The following is a 20,971-nucleotide window of genomic DNA, read 5'->3' as shown; positions in this document are numbered from 1 at the left end:
TCAATTCTAAAATGCAATAAAGGGTTCCCTAGAGACCCTACAAGAATAGAATGTGAAGATCTATAAAAAAAATAGAGGGTGCAGGAGAGGATTTGATGACCACTCCAAAATAGAGGGTCTAGTAGAGGGTCTGATTAAGTGCATCTTTTTGCTTTAACTCTCTAAACTAAAGATATGGATCTATTTAGAGAGTCTGCTGGAGTTGCTCATAGAGCAAGAGAAACTTCCGCAGAGCCTCTAAATAGCCCCCATCTCAAGTTTAGAGGGTTAAGCTAAAAAGATGCACTCCAGCAGACCTTCTACTGGATCCTCTATTTTGAGGAAGCCTCCAAATCCTCTCCTTCATCCTATATTCCTAGGAGGTCTCTAGGTAGGAAGTACTCTATTATAATAGTTAGAATTGAGGGCTATTGCCAACAGACAGAATGCTTACAATCAATATGCAATGAAGCTATCAGGACAGCAGCACGGTGAAAACCTAGATTGTGGTCTACAGTGTCACGCACAATAATCATGCTTGGCCCTCCCAAACATGCGATAATTTTCTCTCAAGATTGTACACCGATCAAGCATACAAGCTATTGTATAGACGAGTCTGGTGTTCTTACTGTACGATGGAGACGTTACACGCAAGCGACGCCCTTGTGCTCGCTGTCCAAGATAACAGATACACCCTCTCCACGCCGAAGTCGCCGAGGGTGAACGCTGGTCCTGGTAGAGGTCCAAAGCCCCAAACGCCGGGGCGGGAAGTCACCGAACAGCAGAACATGCTGCGTCCAGAACACGCACGGACTGCGCCTACCACCTGCAGATCGCACACGAAGGTGTGAATGGAACACCACCACAAGCTCCGCGAGCCACGAACGGTCACCACTCACCACGACCGCCGCCGTGTGCACAACGAATGCAGCGCACACGCGGCCGAGTATTGCAGCACAGATCCGTTCACGCGCGGCCACGCGCGCGCGGCGCGGGACAGCCAGGTCAGCCAGAGCCGAGTCGCCGTGGACGTTCAGGGCGCCCGCGCACTCGCCTCCGCGCACACCACCAACGTGAGCACAGCCGCAGCACGGCGGGGCAGCAACTCACCTGATGGCGCAAGCGAACGGTCTACGACGGGGCACGGTAGGCGCGCCGGCGGCCTCACGAGTCACGACCACCGCCGCGCCGAAGAGGCCGAAACGATGCGCGGGGAAGGAGAGGTAGGTCAAGCTGGAGCTTGTTCAGATGATAACTGGAGGAGCCCTGCTCGGCCGTTTTAACGAGCTGGGCTGGTCTAGTGTCGGGCGAGCGCGCCCGCCGCCCCTCCGCACCTGCCGCACGCGTACGACCGCGTCGTGCCCGGCTACGGCGGAGCGGGCAGGCGAGCGCCGCCGCTGATCGCGTCGCCCCCCGTTCCCGGATAAAGGGCAGTGCCCTTGGGCCACCTGGGCTGCTCAGCCGCAGGCCTTGTAGAGTTGTAGTGGCCCAGCAGAGCCTTTCCTCTTTTCAATTTAATTCCTGGAAAATTTCATTTGATTCAGATCTGACTTCATACTCGGATTCCGATTTTAAAGGGACCCAGGGGAGCGACGCGCGAGGCAGGCGAGAGAAGCGTCAATACTCCACGTCACGCGCGGGAGCGCCGCCGGCCGCCCGGGGCTGGATTTCCGACGAGCGGTGGCCGGCGGCGAGGCAAGAAGAAAGTTGGGGCGAGGAAACGTACTGGATTAGCGTCGGCGGCGAGCGCCGGCGGGCCGCAGCGGAGGCGTGGGAGCACGGTCGGCCCACGACGACCTATGGTGGTGGAGCTTCTGCGAGGATTCGGCTCCCAGCAGCAGGTGCGACTAGGAATAAGAGCCTGAGCTGAATTTGACTGAAGTCCAGCGGTAACTGATAGGTGACAAAACACAAAATTTCAGTAGAAAATCACCAATTGCGAAGCACGATATGAAAGGGCTAACAATTAACTGATGGCGACAGGAAAATTACTCGGGCAACGGTTACGAATTCTGAATCCGAAACAGATGCTTCGTCTGCGGGAGGTTCATCTGGGCCCAATTGGATTGCTCCTAGACTCTTTTTTTTTCCTTGCAGCAGATAGGCTTTCCTCCGGGCCTGATTGTATTTAGACCGTATGTACGTGCCCGCAGAAGCCCAACGAATCTTCAACCCGCATCTGGCCGGCCCATTTAAATTCGGACCCAATACCACCTGCGAACCACGTCGCTCCGCCGCCGCCCGCACTGCCGCGGGACCTGGTCGGCGGCGCGTGAAGGCAAGCAAGAACGTCGAGTTCGAACGCCGGAGCACCCGCGACGGCTGCAACCGGGCCGCCGACTCCCGCGCGCCGCTGCGCCCCCTTCCCACGCGATGCGGTCGTCTTCCGCCCACTCCAGTGGTCAGGCACTCCGCCGCCCCGCATCGCCTTCCGCCGGTCCTCGCTTCACACTCACCAGGTCGATATCATCCCACCTAATAAGGCTGACTCCAACCGGCGCGAGGCATATCGGCCATGCATTTCACCGTTTGCATGGTTGGGCCATTTTGCCGGACCGCTTTGCACCGCCAGTGCTCCAATCGTGAGAGGCAAAAAAGCGTTGTCGAAGCTGTTGGCGGCAAAGCACGGAAATTTCGCGCGCAGGTAGGCAACGCGGAGGTGGCAGAGCGCAGCGCCGCACGCGCTCTCCGCAGCGCGGCGCCCTCCGCCCCCCGCGCCGGCTGCCTCCGCCCCCGCGCCCTCCGCCCCCAGCGCCGGCCCCCGGCGCCCCGCGACCTCCGCCCGCGGCGGCCTTCGCCCCGGGCGCCGGCCCCCGCTCCCTGCCTCCGCCCCCCGCCCCCTGCCTCCGGCCACGCCGGCCTTCGCCCCCGGTGCCGGCCCCCGCCCCCTGCCCCCTGGCTCCGGCCCCTCGCGCCCTCCGCCGGCGCCGGCCTCCGCCCCAAATCAACGCGCGCAGGTCCTCAACGCGTAGGTGGCAGAGCGCAGCGCCGCCCGCTCCGCGTGGGCTCTCCGCGCGCGCTCTCCATACTTCCTTCTTTCTGTGCTGTCATCGAGTTGCAAACCAGCCCAAAACTTCACTCCGGTGTGATTGTATTGCACTAGTTTAGTCGCATTTCGGTTTGCATCGTCAGGTTCTTCCCCAATCCCCCACCATGTCGGCGTCCTGCAGAGTTTCAGATATTTTCTCAAGTTCGCGCAAGAGGAAGCTCTGCCTGCAAGCCGCAGCTACTCATGTTGCTGTCTTGGCGATGACGCGCCGACATCGGAAATGGGGTGGTTCGGTCCCAGAGCACAAGGTTCGTCGGAGAGACAGGGAAGGCGCTTGGGCTGAGCTTGTTCGATGTTACTTCGCGTCGGAGCCGCTGTTCGATGACACCCTGTTCCGGCGCCGGTAAAACAGCAGCGACATGTCCTTCTTTCTGTTGAATTGAAGCTCAAGTAGTGTAGCTATTGTTTTCATAATTAGGTTGTTTGCTTGATGCAGATTCCGAATGAAAAGAAGCTTGTTCGATATGATCTACCAAATGCTTGCTGCGAACAATGAGTATTTTCGACAGAAACCTGATGGTCTTGGCCGAATGGGATTTCATGGAAAGCATAAGTGTGTTGTCGCTATGCGAATGCTTGCGTATGGAAGTATAGCCGACGCACTTGATGACGGTTATGCCATGGCCGAGAGCACTGTTTTGGAGTGCGTTAAGGAGTTTGCAAGAACTGTCATTGCCGTGTTCGAGGAAGAGTACCTACGACCACCTAAAGAGGCTGAGTTGAAGCGGATTCTTGAAGAAAATAAAGTTAGAGGTTTTCCCGGGATGATTGGAAGTATCGATTGCATGCATTGGGAGTGGGGATCTTGTCCGGTAGGCTGGCATGGCCAATACATTGGAAGGAAGGGCCGACCGACTGTTGTTCTTGAGGCTATTGCAACCAAGGACTTGCGAGTTTGGCATGCATTTTTCGGAATGCCCGGGTCTTGCAACGATCTCAATGTTTTGGACCGCTCCCCTGTATTTGATGATCTTGCCAATGGAAGAACCGACAAAGTTGAATTTTCAGTGAACAACCATAATTACGACATGGGGTATTACCTTGCAGACAAGATATATCCTGATTGGGTGACCTTTGTGAAAACCAAGAGTGAAGCTATCAGTCCCAAGGACAAGACATTTGCCGAGGCACAAGAAGCTGCAAGAAAGGATGTTGAACGCTGTTTCGGTGTCCTCCGCTCGAAGTTTCGGATAATTCAACAAGCTGGCCGACTGTGGAGTGCTCAGGACATGAACACGATTATGCGAGCATGTATCATTCTTCACAACATGATCATCGAGTCCGAGCGAGACAGGGAGCTGGATGAGGACGAGTTTGCTGAACCCAATGATTCACCAATTCGAAGGGACAGGAATGGTGCCGAGCTAAACGCCTTCATGTCCGCATACCGCAAGATCCAGGACCGCCCTACATCCCACCGCCTACAACAAGATCTAATTGAGCATCATTGGATGTTAAAAGGCAATGAATTAGGGCCATATGCACGCCGATCTCGACACTAGTATGCACCTGTTGGTATTTGTTTCTGTATGCATGAGGAGGATGCCTTTTGTTGCTGGGAGAACCAAGATGTAATGGTTCCCTGCAAGTAGTGTAGATGGTACAATACATGCATCTAGAAATATTGTATCCGGTGCAGACAGAGAATGGCTAATGATTTCTTTTGGATACATTTTCCTTTGTACTTTTTGCGCTGTAGTCTTAATCCAATATGCACAATTCTATGCACAGTTTTATATATCTTATAAATTTTACAAGATATACCTTCATTAGTCTGAGGATATAATTTCGTTGAAAGGTAACCTGTTCCAGAAAATAATGAGGTCAGAGGAAGTATTAATGCTTACTAAGCAGGGTTGGCATAATTAACTTGCAAATTTTTTTCGATTTAGATGCCAATCCAGCCAAATACTGTTGTAAATACGATCCTTTCAAATTCATAGACAGTGAGTTCTTTATTTTTTCAGTACAAGTTGATCTTTTATAAAATCAGACTTTTCTTAGGGCTTTTGATTATTAACTGATAATGCAATTTGTGTTGCTAGTCGATCTGATTGCTTATTGCTTCGAGTGTGTTTTTTCTATTCTAAAGTGGGTGTTCGAATATGATGCAGGAAGTCCCACCACTGGATCTGACTGCAATTCTGGCATATCTAGTCCGGCAATCTGGACCATTTTTAGATCAACTTGGCATACGAAGAGGTATAATACATTATTGTTGGTCTGCATTCTGTGGAGTCGTGGTTCCTGGCGCTGACCATTTAGTCTTACAATGTTGTGGTGCAGATCTATGTGACAAACTGGTACAGATGTTATATAGTAAATGAAATGGCCGGCTCATGTATCATCCCCTTTCAGAGGATACAACTTTAGCTGAGAACATAACCGATGAGCTTGATCTAAGAATAGCTAGGGTGTTAGAAAGTACTGGCTATCACACAGATCAAGGTTTTTGGAATGACCCTGCAAAATACAAGATCTCAGACAACAGACGGCATGTTGCTATTGTCACCACAGCAAGTCTTCCATGGATGACAGGGACAGCAATCAATCCATTGTTTCGTGCTGCATAAGTGACGTTGGTGGTTCCTTGGCTGTCTAAGTCAGACCAAGATGTAATAAATCCCTGCAACTAGTGTATTCCAGTAGCATGTATTTGTGAACCAAGATCTAATGAAGAAAGTACACAAATATGTGTCCAGATCAAGCAAAAAGTTTCATACATTACAACATTTGTCAAAGCAAACAAATAGGTGTCCAAATCAAACAAATAATTTTATACAGTACAACAGTTTTAACATAAGCTAAGAATTAACAGACGCTACTTGTCCCCTGATGGCTGTTGCTGTTGGGTACTAGCACCAGAAGCGGACTCAACTTCATCTGGGTTTATACCTTCCTTGATCAAAATATCCCTCTGCTTCTTCGTAATCCAGAAACGAACTGCAGGCTGCCATGAATTCAGATCAGTGAACATGATTTGGGCTTCTGTCTGGAACCTAGTTGTCTCCATAATGTCCCTTTGAAGTTTGATCTGTTCCCGAGAAATCTCCTTCTTGTCACGAGAAATCTCCCTCTGGAGCTCGAGTTTCTTGTTGCCGTGCTCAATCTTAGCGAACAATGCTTTCTGCTGCAGATCAAACTTGGCTCGTTCGATATCAATCAACTCCTCCTTCTGTTTTGCTTCCAATTCATCCATCTGCTGACCTCTCACATGTATCTTCTCTAACATCTCTACGGCAACACTAGATGAGGACTCTTCTACTGATGTTCGACGTTTCTTCACGCTGTCACGCCCTTCTGGTCGTTCAATAGGTGCACCACCAGTAGGTATTGGTGCAGGGGGAGTGTTCAAGGGTTGAGTTGCCTGGTTATCCTTGTCTGTTTGCTTAGGCTTGCTACACTCGAACATATAATCATTCCATTTCGGTTCATCCCGCAAAATCTCCCAACAATGCGCGAAATGCCAAGGTTTTTTCTGCTCATAAGCTTTGATAGCATCTTTTATCTGCACCCAAAGCAGAAATAAATTGTTCATGAACAAGTAGATAGAATTCAGGAACATGCAGCATATAGTTATCGGAACATACCTTATCATAGTCGTTCTTGCCACTTTCATTCCTTCTAACAATAGCCGAGTGGATAGCTTGGAATTTGCTGACTTCCTTTCGTATAGTTGTCCATCGGTTCTGAATAGACAGTTGGGTTCTACTGCTACCCGTCTCACAATTTTGAACGAAATAACGATGCAGCCTTGCATAGAAGGCATTGCTCGTCTGAGATGAACCTGCAACGAGAAAGCAACAATTAAATAGTTGTCCATCCACAAACTGCTTGTCAATAGAAGTGTATTCCAGATGATACCTATGGCTGCATCCGTAGAAATGTTCAGCCAACCAGACACTATAACTCTGTCCTCTGGAGGCAGGAATGCTTTTCCTCGTTGTGAGACACCTCTCTTGTTGTCAGTGCCGTTGGCAAACTGGTCGCCATCAATTTCCTGAATATCTTCACAATTTGGAGGTTCAATTTGATCACCTGACCTCATAGGCACATGTGGTGGGGTACTAAAGCTCTGTTCATGAATTTGCTCACAAAACTGCCCAAAATAAAATGAAAACCTGTTTATACAAGAGAGCATACAAAGAATGAACAAACAATGCATAGAAGGGTACCATGGGAGAAACATCTAGGTCCAATTGAAATTCACTGTCCATGCCCACTTGGGAGGCCTGGCCATTACCACTACATGCGCTCAATCGACGATCCATTCTGCCATAAGAGAGTAGGAAACAAAAAAGTGTCATAGATTACAGAAAGAGTTCACTGTCCATACAAATAATTCACACAGTATAATGACATTCTTTATGAAACACTAGTAAGTTGCATCAGGTGCAGCGTAGGACGGCCGAGCCAAGGCAAGCAGATGGTTTACTAACAATCATTTTACTTCACAGGTCCTGAAGGAGAGGATATGTTCCATTGGCAGGCAACAATCATGGTCAGACACAAGTATAAAGCTTAGTGTTGCAATGCTGGCATCACTCAATTAAGCAAGCACTCTTTTGAAATGGTCAGACACAAGTATAAAGCTTGGGAGACTTTTTTATTGTGCAAGCGAAATGACTGCAAAAAAATTAACTATAGCCTGGCAGCATGGAGCAAAACACCTGTATCCACTATCTATTTTTGGAGTGTGTAGATTGGGGTCCGAAAGTGGATACTTATAGTCAAGGTACAAAAACAAGGCATAGCTTCATACCTAAAAATAATTATATATGCTTCAACTATAAAGTGTTTTTGTATGTTATAGATGTACAAAAGGATCTGTAATACGCTTGCCATGACTTACTTAAAGTTATGTAGGGATATTATGTGTGAATTTGAATATTTCTATAAGCAATCAAACTTCAATGCATCACCAATTTGATGAAAAAATTATTTAGTCTTATCACAACAGAATGGAAACAAATAGGAATTTGGTTTTTTTTACAAGTTGTTGTCGTTTAGTTCAATATTGGCAAGGGAATATGTTTAGAAAATGGTGGTCAAAGAGCATGCACATTTGGGTATCGTACCACAAACAATAAGTAAGTTCGAATACAAAAAATATGCAATAAGATAACTCATTAAGGGAGTAAAACATCTAACCCCCTCAGTTATATCATTCATAGCAAGAAACTAGAATTTTAGTTGGCTGATGCAAAATGTAGAGGAGACTGTTCAGTTTGTACCGCTTGTGCGAACACTTATTAAGCCTGCAAATGTACAAAACCAGAAACTATTTGCAGGTGACGTGTTTTTTTTCACTGATGTGGTACCAGTAAGCTAGTAGACTGCAAATGGTAGAAAAATCTAACCTTACCTGGTATAAATTCCTACCTGCTGCTGATGACAAAAGTTCATGTGTTTCATAGTAACATGTAAGTTTTTCTCCACATTAATTAGTGCATAGTTACTTGGTGCACAACTGAAATGAGCCTGCAAAAAAAAAGGAGGGATGACGTATTGTTGTAATGGCTTACAGCGCGGTTCTAAGCCATCCTGTGTTCTATTTACTTGCACACCTCCTCCTTTGTTTTGGATTATTTTTGTGCTGATTGAATCATATTTGCTATTTACCATGCGTGGTGCATAGATAGCTCAGCTCCTATTGAACCGAAAAGTACACCGATTGTTCATGGATCGAGAAACAAGAGAGATATACCAATCCATGACTTATTCTAACATTGAAAGTATATATTACCAGAAGCATTACCCGGACCTCATCCGACGAAAGTAGAAAACAAAAGAGAAAACCCTCTCTGAAATAAAATGTGTCAGACATTTCAGTAGAACACGAATTGCATTGCCAAATGCCAACCAGTCCATCCAGGTGAGTTTCTCATCATAGAAACGCGGTGGCTCGTGAAGCTGAAGTTATCTGGCCCATTGTGAGCTACACATGAATCTATTATAAATAGTTTTAGGTTGTGGAAATGGCTTCCTGCTAGATTTTAGTCAGAAATGCAAACGAATCCACAGAACAGGGACACTTGTCATACACGAGCTGATTTCCTTGCACACCTCCTCCTTTGTTTTGGATTACTTTTGTGCTAAATGAATCTTCTCTGCATCTCTAAAATCGACCAAATCCGACCCCAATCAGTTCGAAGCACTACGAATCGAGACAGGTTGGTTCCAATCCCATGGATCTGCACCCCTAAACCAAAATCTCCCTACACCCTAGCGCCGGAAGAACGAATCGAGGTGGGGAATGGCGGAGCTCACCTTGCAAACCGCCTTGCCTCCGCCGCTTCCTTCGTCGTCGGTCGCCTGGAGCTCCGCCACGCGCTTCGTCGTCGCCGGCCTGGAGTCCCGCCGCGTGGAGGCCGAAATCCCGAACGCACTCGCCTGGAGCTCCGCCACGCGCTTCGTCGTCGCCGGCCTGGAGTCCCGCCGCGCGTGGAGGCCCAAGTCCCGAACGCACTCGCCTGGAGCTCCGCCACGCGCTTCGTCGTCGCCGGCCTGGAGTCCCGCCGCGCGTGGAGGAGTCCCGAACGCACTCGCCTCGAGCTCCGCCACGCACCCGCCTGTTCTTCTCTCCTGGGTCGACGGTTGGAGGCCAGTGCTTTGCCTCGCGGCCGAGCGAGTGCTATTTTGCACTTTCTCTCACCTCGGATTCATTTTGCACGCCCGGTATGCACGCTCGATTGGAGACGATGCCTCACGCTACAGTGCACCCGACCCAGGCATTTTGCCTTTGCATGGCAGGTTGCAGCGCCGGTTGGAGTCAGCCTAATATAGACTATATAGTATTGTCACTTCTTATTTTTTGATGAAATATCATATGGAATCTGATATCGTGCATACGTTCTTTGTTTATCTGATCCATGGCACTACACTATTGTTTCAGACATTGGGCCGCCATATTAGATGTTTGTTCAGTGGGTTTCCTTTCTGGCGCGACATATCGCGCGATTTCCTCTGACATATCGAAAGAATTCTGAATATTGTTGCTCTGCTCATTGTCCACCTTGTAGGTCCTCCCATTTGATTATCTTTAGGGAGTATTACTCGGCAATGCCATGCCCCTGCACCTTTCTAATCTCTAAACCTGTCTCCGTTGGCCTCTTCGAATCAGGAAGGGTCAACGACCGGAGAAACAAGGAAACATGTTCTGGAGTCAGAGCCTGATATTGCCATTGCCATTCCTAAAAGTTCCAGTTCAGAGCTTGGAAGAGGTAATCAATCATGTATAATCAGTTCTACTGCTACCCTCTAGAAACTACTACTTTTCATGGATCTAGTGAAGTGAAGCCTGTTACAGAGGGTATCAGTCTATCAGACCATCAGTACAGAGCATCAAGCGGATGGGCATCAGCTTACCAGCAGCATACTAGATCTGGAAGATAAGACAAGTAATTAGCCAACAAAAAGTTCTCGTCACTGGACGGCCACTCGTTGATGGAGTACGACACTGATCGGGTGGGTCGCGGTCATCTGAAAGCAAAAGCCTGAAAATGCCATCTGACGGGTGTCTAAGGGTTTCCGAGGCATCGACAGAATCACAGGGCCGGGTTTACTGGCAGGCGTTTCTCTCTTTCTTTCATGAACTCATGAGGACCCGCCACCGAATTCACCGAAATACTGAAACGGCACCGAATGATAGAGTAGCAGATCATCAATATCTCCTTTCTGGAGGGAAGAACAGAAAGTCTTATCTTTCGGCCATTAGCCAAGGTTCAGCACCTTGGAAACTGTCTTTGTACTTTGCTTATACGCTTTTGCTATGATTATGAGCACAGAAAGATTGTTATTATTTGACTTGTTTCTTCCCTTAGTCTATTGCGTTCCTGGTCATGGGTTTTGGTCACTGGGGATAGGAACAGCCATTCGTAGCAACTAGCCAGGGAATCCAGCCTAGGCCGGCTCTTATGTCTCTATATGATCCGCTCATATTCTTTGATTCCTTTTTCCATCAGGGGTACGCAAGCTTGAACAATGCGCATGGAATAAAAAGTCGCTGGAAGCAAGTGTCCGAGCTTGTAGGATTAGTGAACTGGAAGAATATTTCAGGAGTGGGGTTACTGGATGGATCTGAGCCACTTGGCTCCAAATTGGAGTGGACTTGGGCACCAAGTGGAGGAGGCGCCACTGATGAACTGGCGAAAACAGAAGTGTTCTTCGAAAACTTTAGGCTGGGCGTCATGACCATGGGTTCAGCCTTTTCTCATGCTAACTGTGTAAGATTCTTTGGTTTGTCTGTTTTCTTTTTTATTAGCATCTAAGTTAGGTGAAGGAAATATTGCTAAATCCTCTCAAATGCAATTAATTAATATATCCATTGCGTAGCATTTCAAGTTTCAATCTTCGGTTGTGTATGCAAATCCATGATAATTTGCTCACCATTTTTACTTTAAGAAAACTGCACTTGTGCCTGCTTTTTTACTGCCTTACTAATCATCCGTTACCGATGTGAGGGCTTAACTTGTCCTCTAACTTCTGTAACTGAACTTGTTATTGTGCACTGAACCCAGGTTTGAACTTTTAATCTTAGCTTACATTCCAAACCATTTCCAGCTCCCATCCCATTGCCCTGTTAAGGCATCAATCTTACTGATGGCATATGATGGAGTACTAGCTACCACAGTTCTATAACTATACATGCATCCTTGCATTGCACCTCAAGCATGCTGCATGTGCCTCACCTGCAGCTGGGCCTGCCTCTAGTTCCAGTCGGAGGTTTTTCTTTTTTTTACAGAGGTACATGAAACACAAGAACCATATGCATAAATGAAAAATATAGATGTATCATATTATGGAATGAAGAGCAGTGTGGTTGCTGCAGGCTTGCAGTGTAGCATCACCAGCCGTTGCAGCAGCATCAGACATTGCTGAAAAGCCTGGTCCCAACCTTGGAGGCCGCACCACCAATCATCCCCTGTTCCCGATGCTCCGCACATGCAGCAGAGATGCTTATGATCGCGATCGTCTTCTGTTCTTCCCCTACCTGTTGAGATCGATCTCTGGTGAGCTGCCGTCCTCTGCTTCTGCGTCTGCGTCTGCTTCCCCTGCCTCGTGGCTCTGCAGGAAGGTCCTCTTGCCCTGCACCGGCTGCTCGGCGGCGCACGTGCACGGCCTCTTGGACCCCGTGCCGGCCTGGCTCTCGGCCTCCGAGGAGGAGGACGTGATGCAGCTGTCGGCGGAGCGGCGGCGCGGCGGGGACGGCGAGGGCGAGGAGGAGGAGGACAGGCACCCGGACTCCACCGCTGAGGCCAGCTCCGAGAGCTCCGCCATGGCTGCCGGCGAGCCGAGGCTGTGGTCGGCGAGGACTTCCTCCGCCCGGCGCAGCACCGACTGCAGGTACCTCCCCTGCGCCTCGATCCTCAGCTGCAGGTGCCGCTGGACCTGCCAAGCCAAGCACGCATGGAACCCATAAGCTTGCTTGATCGGCATGCCAGGAACTCGGAATGGTGATCGATCGATCGTTTACCTCGACCTGCTCCTGGAGCTTCCTCTGCACCTCCCTCTGCATCCGCGCCATGCTCCTGGGAGAATCGCAGGGAGCTTCTTTAGTGCCGGCGGCGCCACCGTCGGCGGCGGCAAATGCACCACGCCACTCGGCGGCCGCGTCCTCGTCGTACTCGTCCGGCTGGCCCTCCGAGGAGGATGACCACGGGTCGTTGGAGCCTTCGCCGGGGGGCGTGGTGATGAAGCCTCGGCTCACCGCCAGCCGGTACTTCTGCAGCAGAAGGAGCCAGAATACAGTTCGAGTGGAGCTCGCAATCAAGAGAAATGAATTTTGCCGGCGGCCGGCGAGGTGGGGACCTGGAGGTGGCTCTTGAGGTGGTAGAGCGTGAGCCCCGGCACGGCCATGGCCCTCAGGACGGACTTGGGCGTCGCCCCTGCAATGCCAACGAGAGATCGAAGGTCGTGATCAGAGATCAAAGCAAGTCGGAGGGCCAGCGAATGAGCGAGCGAGCAGCGACGACGACTTACTGTCGGCGCCGCCGAGCTGGGCCACGGCGAGCACGAAGCGGTCGTGCAGCTGGCGCGTCCACCTGAGCCGCGCCCTGGCCTCGCCGCCCTGCTGCTGCTGGCCGCCACCACACGACGATGCCATTTCCAGCGTGCCCACCACCGCGGCGCTTCGTATCGCAGTCGCAGCGTCGGCGGCGGCGTGGCCAGCATGAGAAGCCGCGGCGGCCGGAGTCGCAGGAGACGACGGCGGCTGCTTCTACCGCGGCGACAGCAACGGCGGCAAGCGATCGGTTCCGCTGCGGGCCGGTTCTTATAGGCGGCTGGGCGGGCGGCCGGCCGGGTGGTGGGTTCCTTTCCTTGGACTCCACCGCCTGGGGAGATATTCCGGCTCCGTCTCCACCTCCGGCGGTATATGTATGGATACGCCCGGGCGCGAATCGGCGGCAGGGGAATATGGTGCGTGAGGCAGCTGGGGGCCAGGCCATGGCAGCATCTCCTTTTGCATCCTCCATGTCACCACCTCAATTGTTTGCTGCTTTTGCTTTCACTTCTTTGACCTGAAAGAGGGAGAATCTTTCAGCAGTAGGCGGGGCAAAAGCGAAACAGTTCAACTACACCCTCCCCCCTCCTCTCAAAAGGATAGAACTGTTAGTGAGATAGATAGTAGAAAGGAAAACAAAAAAAAAAACTTACCAAAAAAAAGTTGAGAAAAGGTGGGAGAGGGAAAAAAAAAGATGAGAGAGAGAGAAGCAAAGTGGCATCGTTCGATTTCTCCCCCGTGCATTCCATTCCTGTTGTTCTCTTGCTGCTTCCTCACACCTCTCGCCTGCCTGCTTGTTTCTTGGACTGGACTCTCCCAGCCCCACCACCACCACCGGCACCACCGCCTCCTCCTCCTCCCTCCACCAAGGCAACAATGCCTCTGCCCTGCAGCGCCAACGCTTTCCCGGCACACGAAATCTTGCTTTGAAGTGAAGACAGGCACGGCGCAAGATGCATACGCATCGCAGATGGGCTCTTTGTCTGTCAACCTTGCTTTGATCTCACTGCCTGCCTGCCTGCTCGCTGTAAAAATAAAAATAAAATCCGGTGCCAAAAAGGCCCCGGGCGCGCGTGCGCGATCCGTCAGCAAAAGGCGAGAGGGAAATCGCTCATGGACTGGGCAGGTAAATGCATGCCAGGGAGAATATTATCTGAATATGTTCCCTCACCTGAGAGAGGCCCAAGAGAGTATCATCTGATGAGCTCCGCCGAGTTCCATTTTCAGGTTCTCTCGGAGGGCGGCACCGCAAAGCAGCCGCGTCCTGATCGGAGTCCCTGAATGCAATTGGCAAACAGCCCTTGGCTTTTGGCGGTGACAGGGGAATCAAGGAATCTAATCCAGATCTCGGCGCACGCAAGCGAGCGGGGGCGCGTAGCTATCGGCATGGATCAAAAGGAAGCTTCTGTCGAAAGGCGGCGTGCGCCGCGCCGGGACGACGACGCCGCCGGTGGTGGCCGAGACCGGTCACCGGTGCAGTGCGGTGACACGGCCGTATTCTCCGTTTCTGCTACGGAATATGCCATGCTTCAACGGAATGCGTGTCATGTTTCCAACGGAAATCTGGCAAGTTGTAGGGGTTCGTTACGGGGTCAGCAGGTATCTTTCTGCAAGTTTGCCAGCAATAGAATGAATGGATGATGAGGTCATTACCACCAATGATACATCCATACCTATATCAGTATCTACTTCTCCAACACTATATGGTCCTAAGCTCACTTTTAACCTCAGATATATCATATTTAGATAATGGAGATACATGCACTCTTATTTTACTCAGTAACAATGGATTGGATCAAAAGTAAAGATGCATCGCACAGGCTGGATTCGGACTGCAGGACAGACGCGACTTGTGACGGCAGCCACAACTTTTTCCGGACTCCATTTTGGACATTCAGGTAATTCTTGAAAAGTTATCAAATCTACTTTCCAATGGATCCAGAATCACCTCCATGTCTGTTCGGAGTCAACCGCAATCGTCGATTTACTAGAGACTCCTTTTCAGCCAACCGTGCTGCGTCACCCTATTTTGACCCAATGGGCTGTGTATCAAGTGGAGTCCAATTCGGACGCGTCCTAGGGTTAGGATACGAACCCAGCACCCTTGTGGTCGTTTTTCCACTTCCTTATAACCCTTAGCCGCCGTCAAGAACACTTGGATTTTGTTACATGCAAGTTTAACTTTTGCTACTTTCTTATAGACATGCGTGCTGATCCAGCCGCCCGTCTACTTATTTTTGGAACCTCACTATATTTGAGATTCAGTTTGAGATCTTTAAATGCATCCCGTATTTTCAGTACTCATTCTGCTTGTTCTGCCTAGTTCTTCAATTGCTTGCAGGACGAGCGCCCTAATGACCGGGTGTGGTGCTCCACAAGATCGCGATAACCATACGAGGTGGTGTATCGATTGCTAAGTCGCAGCATGCTTGGAATGCTGTAGTCGGACCGTGAACATCGTCTCCTCCATCAATCGAGTAATCCCACGCCTCTCATCGAAAGATTAGGAACGAATCCTAGCGGGTTCACATCAGTTGTTAATCAGAGCAAAGTTGTTCGGTGGGAGACTTCCAATCCTTCGTTTTTTAATTTTTTACAGTTTAGAAAAATCCAAAAATAGTAGAAATCCCCCACCGCAATCCTATAAACCCTTTTAAGCCTTTACTACTGCTTAGTAGGATTTGTTGAGTTTTCGGTTGCATCGGTTGTGTCGAGTTGCTGGTCTTAGTTGTAGTACTTTAGCGTTTCAAGTTTTTATCACGTTTGGTCACGTATGCTATCTTCTTTTAATCTCTATTTTGGTCGAATCAGAATACACTTTGGCTGTTAAGTTCGACTTAGAATTGGTTAAGCGTGTGTTGGCCAAGACCGACTTGTTTTCAGTTAGCCTTTTCATCTTTCGTTTGGCTGAATCTGAGTGTCTCTTGGTCATCAAGTTCGAATTGGAATCGGTTCAGGCTGAGTCCAAACTGTGCAATAGAGACAATAACACTTCATATATATATATTTAGCTGTTCGGCCTACTCTAGAGAGAGAGTGTGTGGTGACTTGCTCACTTGTATTCCTTTATTCATAGAATCTGTTTTTAGATTTAAAAAACAAAAAAGAAGAAAAACGAAAAAAAAGAGAAAAGAAAGGTTCTAATTCATTGCGTTTGTTTTCCCCTAATGTTCGGGGTGGTGCTTTATAACTTTCTTTGTGTCTAGGCTCGCGTTTCTGGCACGCTCTAGACTAGGACCAGCACAGTATGACCGTTGAACGATTATCCAGTTTACTTTTGTGATTGACGTGGTTCTAATACTTCCTTGTTTCTGCCCACCTAGAGCTCCACATATTCGACTACAGTCTTGTTGCTGCTGCACCGATACACTTTATTCCATGGTTGCGGACTTGTTGGTTGCCGTTCTCTTCTGGCAGCACGTTAAGAATTGGTAAGAATTTGTGCAACAGATTTAAAGTGAGCGTATTGCAGTAGCTACATTCTATTAGCTGTAGCGATTTTACTACTATTTTTTTATTGTCCTTATTTTTCTCACAATAGTAGGCTTCGAAGAGGAGGATCATAGCTTGCAGCAGTCTCCACGTATCAAGGGCATCATACAATATTTTGAAAGGTAAGTGAAGCTGCACACAGAGGTACTTGATAATGATTTTGGTCACGAATAACAAGATTGGACAATTAGAGGCGACGCAGATTGCCCCCAACACCAAGCTTACGGGACTTGAGACAACGGTCGGTAATATTGATAAGAGTCTCGCTGCTCTTTTTCGGCGTTTTCATGAGCTCCATACGAAGACCAACGAGCTGCGTGATGATTGGAAGGATAAATATATTGCTGATACTAAACAAGATGAACGAGATGCTCGCCATCGCCGACGGCTACGTACTAATCATAGAGATATGGGTAGTTTTCGCTGACGTGAGGTACACAACAATGATGATGCATTCAGCAAGACTAAATTTAATATACCTCCTTTTGATGATACATATAATCCTGATGCATAAATTACTTGAGAAATTGCTGTTAATAAAAAATTTGCATGCCATAATTTTCCTCAGAATGCACCTGCTAGGGTTGCTATTGGTGAGTTCAATGATTTTGCTTCTATTTAGTGGATAGAACATGGAAAGAAAAATACTGATGACATGCCACAAACTTGGGATGCTTTGAAACAGATCATGCGGGCTATATTTGTTCCTTATTACTATGCACGTGATCTGTTACATAAGTTACAATAATTGAGACAGGTCACTAAAAATGTAGAAAAATATTATCAGGAATTGCAAATGGGTATGCTACATTGTAATCTAGTAGAGGGTGAGGAACCTGCTATGGTTAGATTTTTGGAAGGGTTAAATCGAGAAATTAAGGATATTCTTTTTTATAAAGATTATACTAACGTAACCCGTTTATTCCATCTTTCTTGTAAAGCTGAAAGGGAAGTGTAGCAATGACGTGCTAATAGCAGATCTAATATTTCTGCAGGTAAATCTATATCATGGCAGCCACGCATGAATACTTCTATTATGGACGGACGTAAACCTGTACCAACTTTTTCACCGAGTCGTGCAGCAACACCTTCTTCATCCAGCGACAAGCCACATGCTCATCCCACCACTTCAGCAACTAAGACTCTCTAGAAGCCAGCCGCTAGTGCTTACTCGGTTGCATCCACGGGTAGAACAAGAGATGTCCAGTGTCATCGTTGCAAGGGATTTGGACACGTGCAGCGTGACTGTTCTAGCAAGCGCATTTTGGTGGTTAAAGATGATGATGCGTATTCCTCCGCTAGTGATTTTGATTAAAATACACTTGCTTTGTTTAATACTGACCATGCAGGTAACGAGGGAACAATAGAAGAGCATATTGATGTAGGTGACGCTGAACACTACAAGAGTCTAATTGTGCAGCGTGTGCTTAGTGCACAAATGGAGAAGACGGAGCAAAATCAGCGACACGCGCTGTTCCAAATCAAGTGTGTCGTTAAAGAGTATTACTGTCGTATGATTATTGACGGAGGTAGCTGCAATAATTTGACTATTAGCGATATGGTGAAGAAGTTTGCACTCAGCACCAAATCACACCCACATCCGTATCACATTCAATGGCTAAACAACAGTGGTAAGGCTAAGGCTAAGGTAACGAGACTAGTGCGTATTAATTTTGCAATCGGATCATATCATGATGTTGTTGAGTGCGATATTGTGCCTATGCAAACTTGTCATATTCTGCTCGGTAGATCTTGACATTTTGATATGAATTGTGTACATTATGGTAGATCAAATTAGTTTTCGCTCATGCACCATGACAAGAAAATTGTGGTGCTTCCTATATCTCCTGAAGCTATTGTACGTGATGATATTTCTAGAACTGCCAAAGCTAAAAGTGAGAATAATAAAATTATCAAATCGGTTGCTAATAAGAAAGATGGGATATGATTGAAAGGAACTTGCTTGCGTGCTACTAAGTATGTAATTAATGAATTGATTGATACCACTTCTGGTGCCTATGCTTTGGTGCCTATGAATCGATTTACTACAGAGTCCTTTTGAGCCCACGGTGCTGCATCACCCTATTTTAGCCCAATGGAGCGTATATCAAATTGAATCCAATCGGACGTATCCTAGGGTTGGGATACGACCCCAGCACCCTTATGGTCGTTCTTCCAATTTCTTATAACCCTTAGCCGCCGCCAAGAACACTTGGGTTTTGTTACATACAAGTTTAGTTTTTTCTACTTCCTTATAGGCACGCGTATTGATCCAGCCACCCGTCTACTTATTTTCGGAACCCCACCATATTTGAGATTCGGTGTGAGACCTTCAATTGCATCTCGTATTTTCAATACTTGTTTTACTTGTTCTTACTAGTTCTTCGATTGCTTGCAGGACGAGTGCTCTAGTGGCTCGGTGTCGCGCTCCACAAGATCGCGACAACTATAGGAGGTGGTGTGTCGGTACATACAGACAGGGGTGCCTTCTGCTAGTATGTCCAACCCGAGGGGCGCGATGTTATCCGTAACCTCGCACTAAGCCTTTGGGTGACGGGGCGTACGGCCCGGGCCTGACAGCTGGGGTCACGGTCTCCGGACCTCACCACCTGCTCTGACAGGTCCGGCGCCTCCACGTGCCCATGAGGATAAGGTGCTCAGGAACGGCTACCGTGGGCCCGGACAACCGCAGCCCCTACGTGTGGAAGTCGGACCCCCAGGGGGCTTGTGCGCCTGGGCCGGCTTGGGGGCCCGGACCTCCCTTCCCACCCGGGAGGAGGTTCGGTGCCGCCACCTGCCCCTGTGGAAGCGGCTGTTAAGTCAGCTCTACCATGTGTCCGGTGGCAGCCAGCCTTCAGCGGGAGGCCAGCCCAACTACCACATTAAATGCGGGTAGGTGGGGTGCGCGTGCCCGAGACAGGACATGGGCTGCCCACTGACACGTTGGCTAGGTATGCTGATACCACGGTAAGCCCGCCTATTACCGAAGCGGTACGTCGCATCACCGCACCGCGTGCGCGGGCGAGGGGCGTGTAGTCACATTACAGCACCGCACGCGTGAGTGAAGGGTAATTATAACCTGCTGCAGGAGGGCTGCGGCGTGCGCTGCCACAGTACGCGGGGGCTACTGCACGGCAGGTCAACATAGCCCCTCGCCTGTCAGCGGGAATTGACCCTTCAGTGACGGCACGTCTCTCACAGCGCATGTCACTGACAGCAGACACTGTGCTAGCGAGACGGCACATGACCATACCCTGGTAGAGGATACGCACGGGAGCCGAAGTGGAAGATTTGCAAATCTGTAGCATTTAAGACTCCAATGTGTACATTATTTAATATATCGCCGAGTCCACCTGTCGGGACCCCGCTCAGTGTATGCGCCTCACTTGAGTCTATAAAAGGGAGGGCGCGCACGTTAGAACGGAAGCTTTCTGAAGTCCCAGAGACACTTAGGCTCTCGCAAGCTTTCCACAGACTCACAAGCAATACAACACACAGTGGACGTAGAGTTTTACGCTCCGGCGGTCTGAACCACAATAAACCTTTGTGTGCTTCTCTTATTCATGCGCCTCTTGATCTAGCCTTCCTTGACTCCCCCAAACTCATCATAAACTAGGATTAGGCGGGTGCACTCCGCCACCCGGCTGGAGAAATCCTCCGACATGGTATATTGGTTGCTAAGGCGTAGCATCTTTGAAAGGCTGTAGTCGGGCTGTGAACATCGTCTCCTCCATCAGTCGAGTTATTCCACACCTCTTATCGAAAGATCAGGAACAAAGCGGGTTCACATCTTCACATCAATAGAGGTGGCACCTGCTACTGTCATGAACCACGGATCGGCCAATGATAAGCAGAGGGTGCACAGGGTGCAGTGAAAAGACACGACGACTTTTTACAGTTTCAAGGGGTGATTGGTTGCACGGATTAAGCTTTAATCTTTGTTACATTGAATGTTTGTTACTGATTAGAAGTATTAAATATAGACTAATTATAAAACTAATTGCATAGATGGAGACTAATTTGAGAGATGAATCTATTAAACATAATTAGTTCATAATTTAACAATGTGGTGCTACAGTAAACATATGCTAACGCTGGATTAATTAGGGTTTATAGATTTATCTCGCGAATTAGCGTCCATCTATGTAATAGTAATTACCTCATATTCAGTTCTCCTAATTACCATCCGAAGATCTGTAAGAGCTGCTTTGCTGCTAAGCTTTGTCCAAAAGGTGGAGAAATCGGCAGGCCCAGGCATCAAAATCAGGGAGAATTTGGGAGGAATATGCCTGTCCGGAGGAACAGGTCAGACAGAGTAGGGAGTGGCAGCCCTGCCCGGGCATATTCACGCTGTACTTGCGCGTTGGCGGCGGGCTCCCTTTGCTGCGCCTGGAAACAGTGGCCTTTCAGACACTACAGTGGCTGACGCCGTTCTCGTATTCCGTCGC

General features: G+C 48.8%; 1 protein-coding gene across 1 annotated transcript; it reads right to left on the bottom strand.

Annotated features, from left to right (window-relative positions):
* Positions 1-11,510: 11,510 nt before the first annotated feature.
* Positions 11,511-13,616, bottom strand: LOC112898521 (myb family transcription factor PHL8-like). Its single transcript, XM_025966862.1, has 4 exons — positions 13,010-13,616; positions 12,839-12,915; positions 12,504-12,752; positions 11,511-12,418 (listed from the first exon to the last, which is right to left on the bottom strand). The coding sequence occupies exons 1-4, from the start codon at positions 13,131-13,133 to the stop codon at positions 12,017-12,019; spliced, it is 852 nt and encodes a 283-aa protein (XP_025822647.1). The 5' UTR covers positions 13,134-13,616; the 3' UTR covers positions 11,511-12,016.
* Positions 13,617-20,971: the final 7,355 nt, after the last annotated feature.

The sequence above is a fragment of the Panicum hallii genome, chromosome 6, assembly GCF_002211085.1.
Source record: "Panicum hallii strain FIL2 chromosome 6, PHallii_v3.1, whole genome shotgun sequence".
NCBI classification, from domain to species: domain Eukaryota; kingdom Viridiplantae; phylum Streptophyta; class Magnoliopsida; order Poales; family Poaceae; genus Panicum; species Panicum hallii.
Note: the sequence above shows the minus strand (reverse complement) of the source record. Positions and strands in the feature narration are given on the sequence as shown.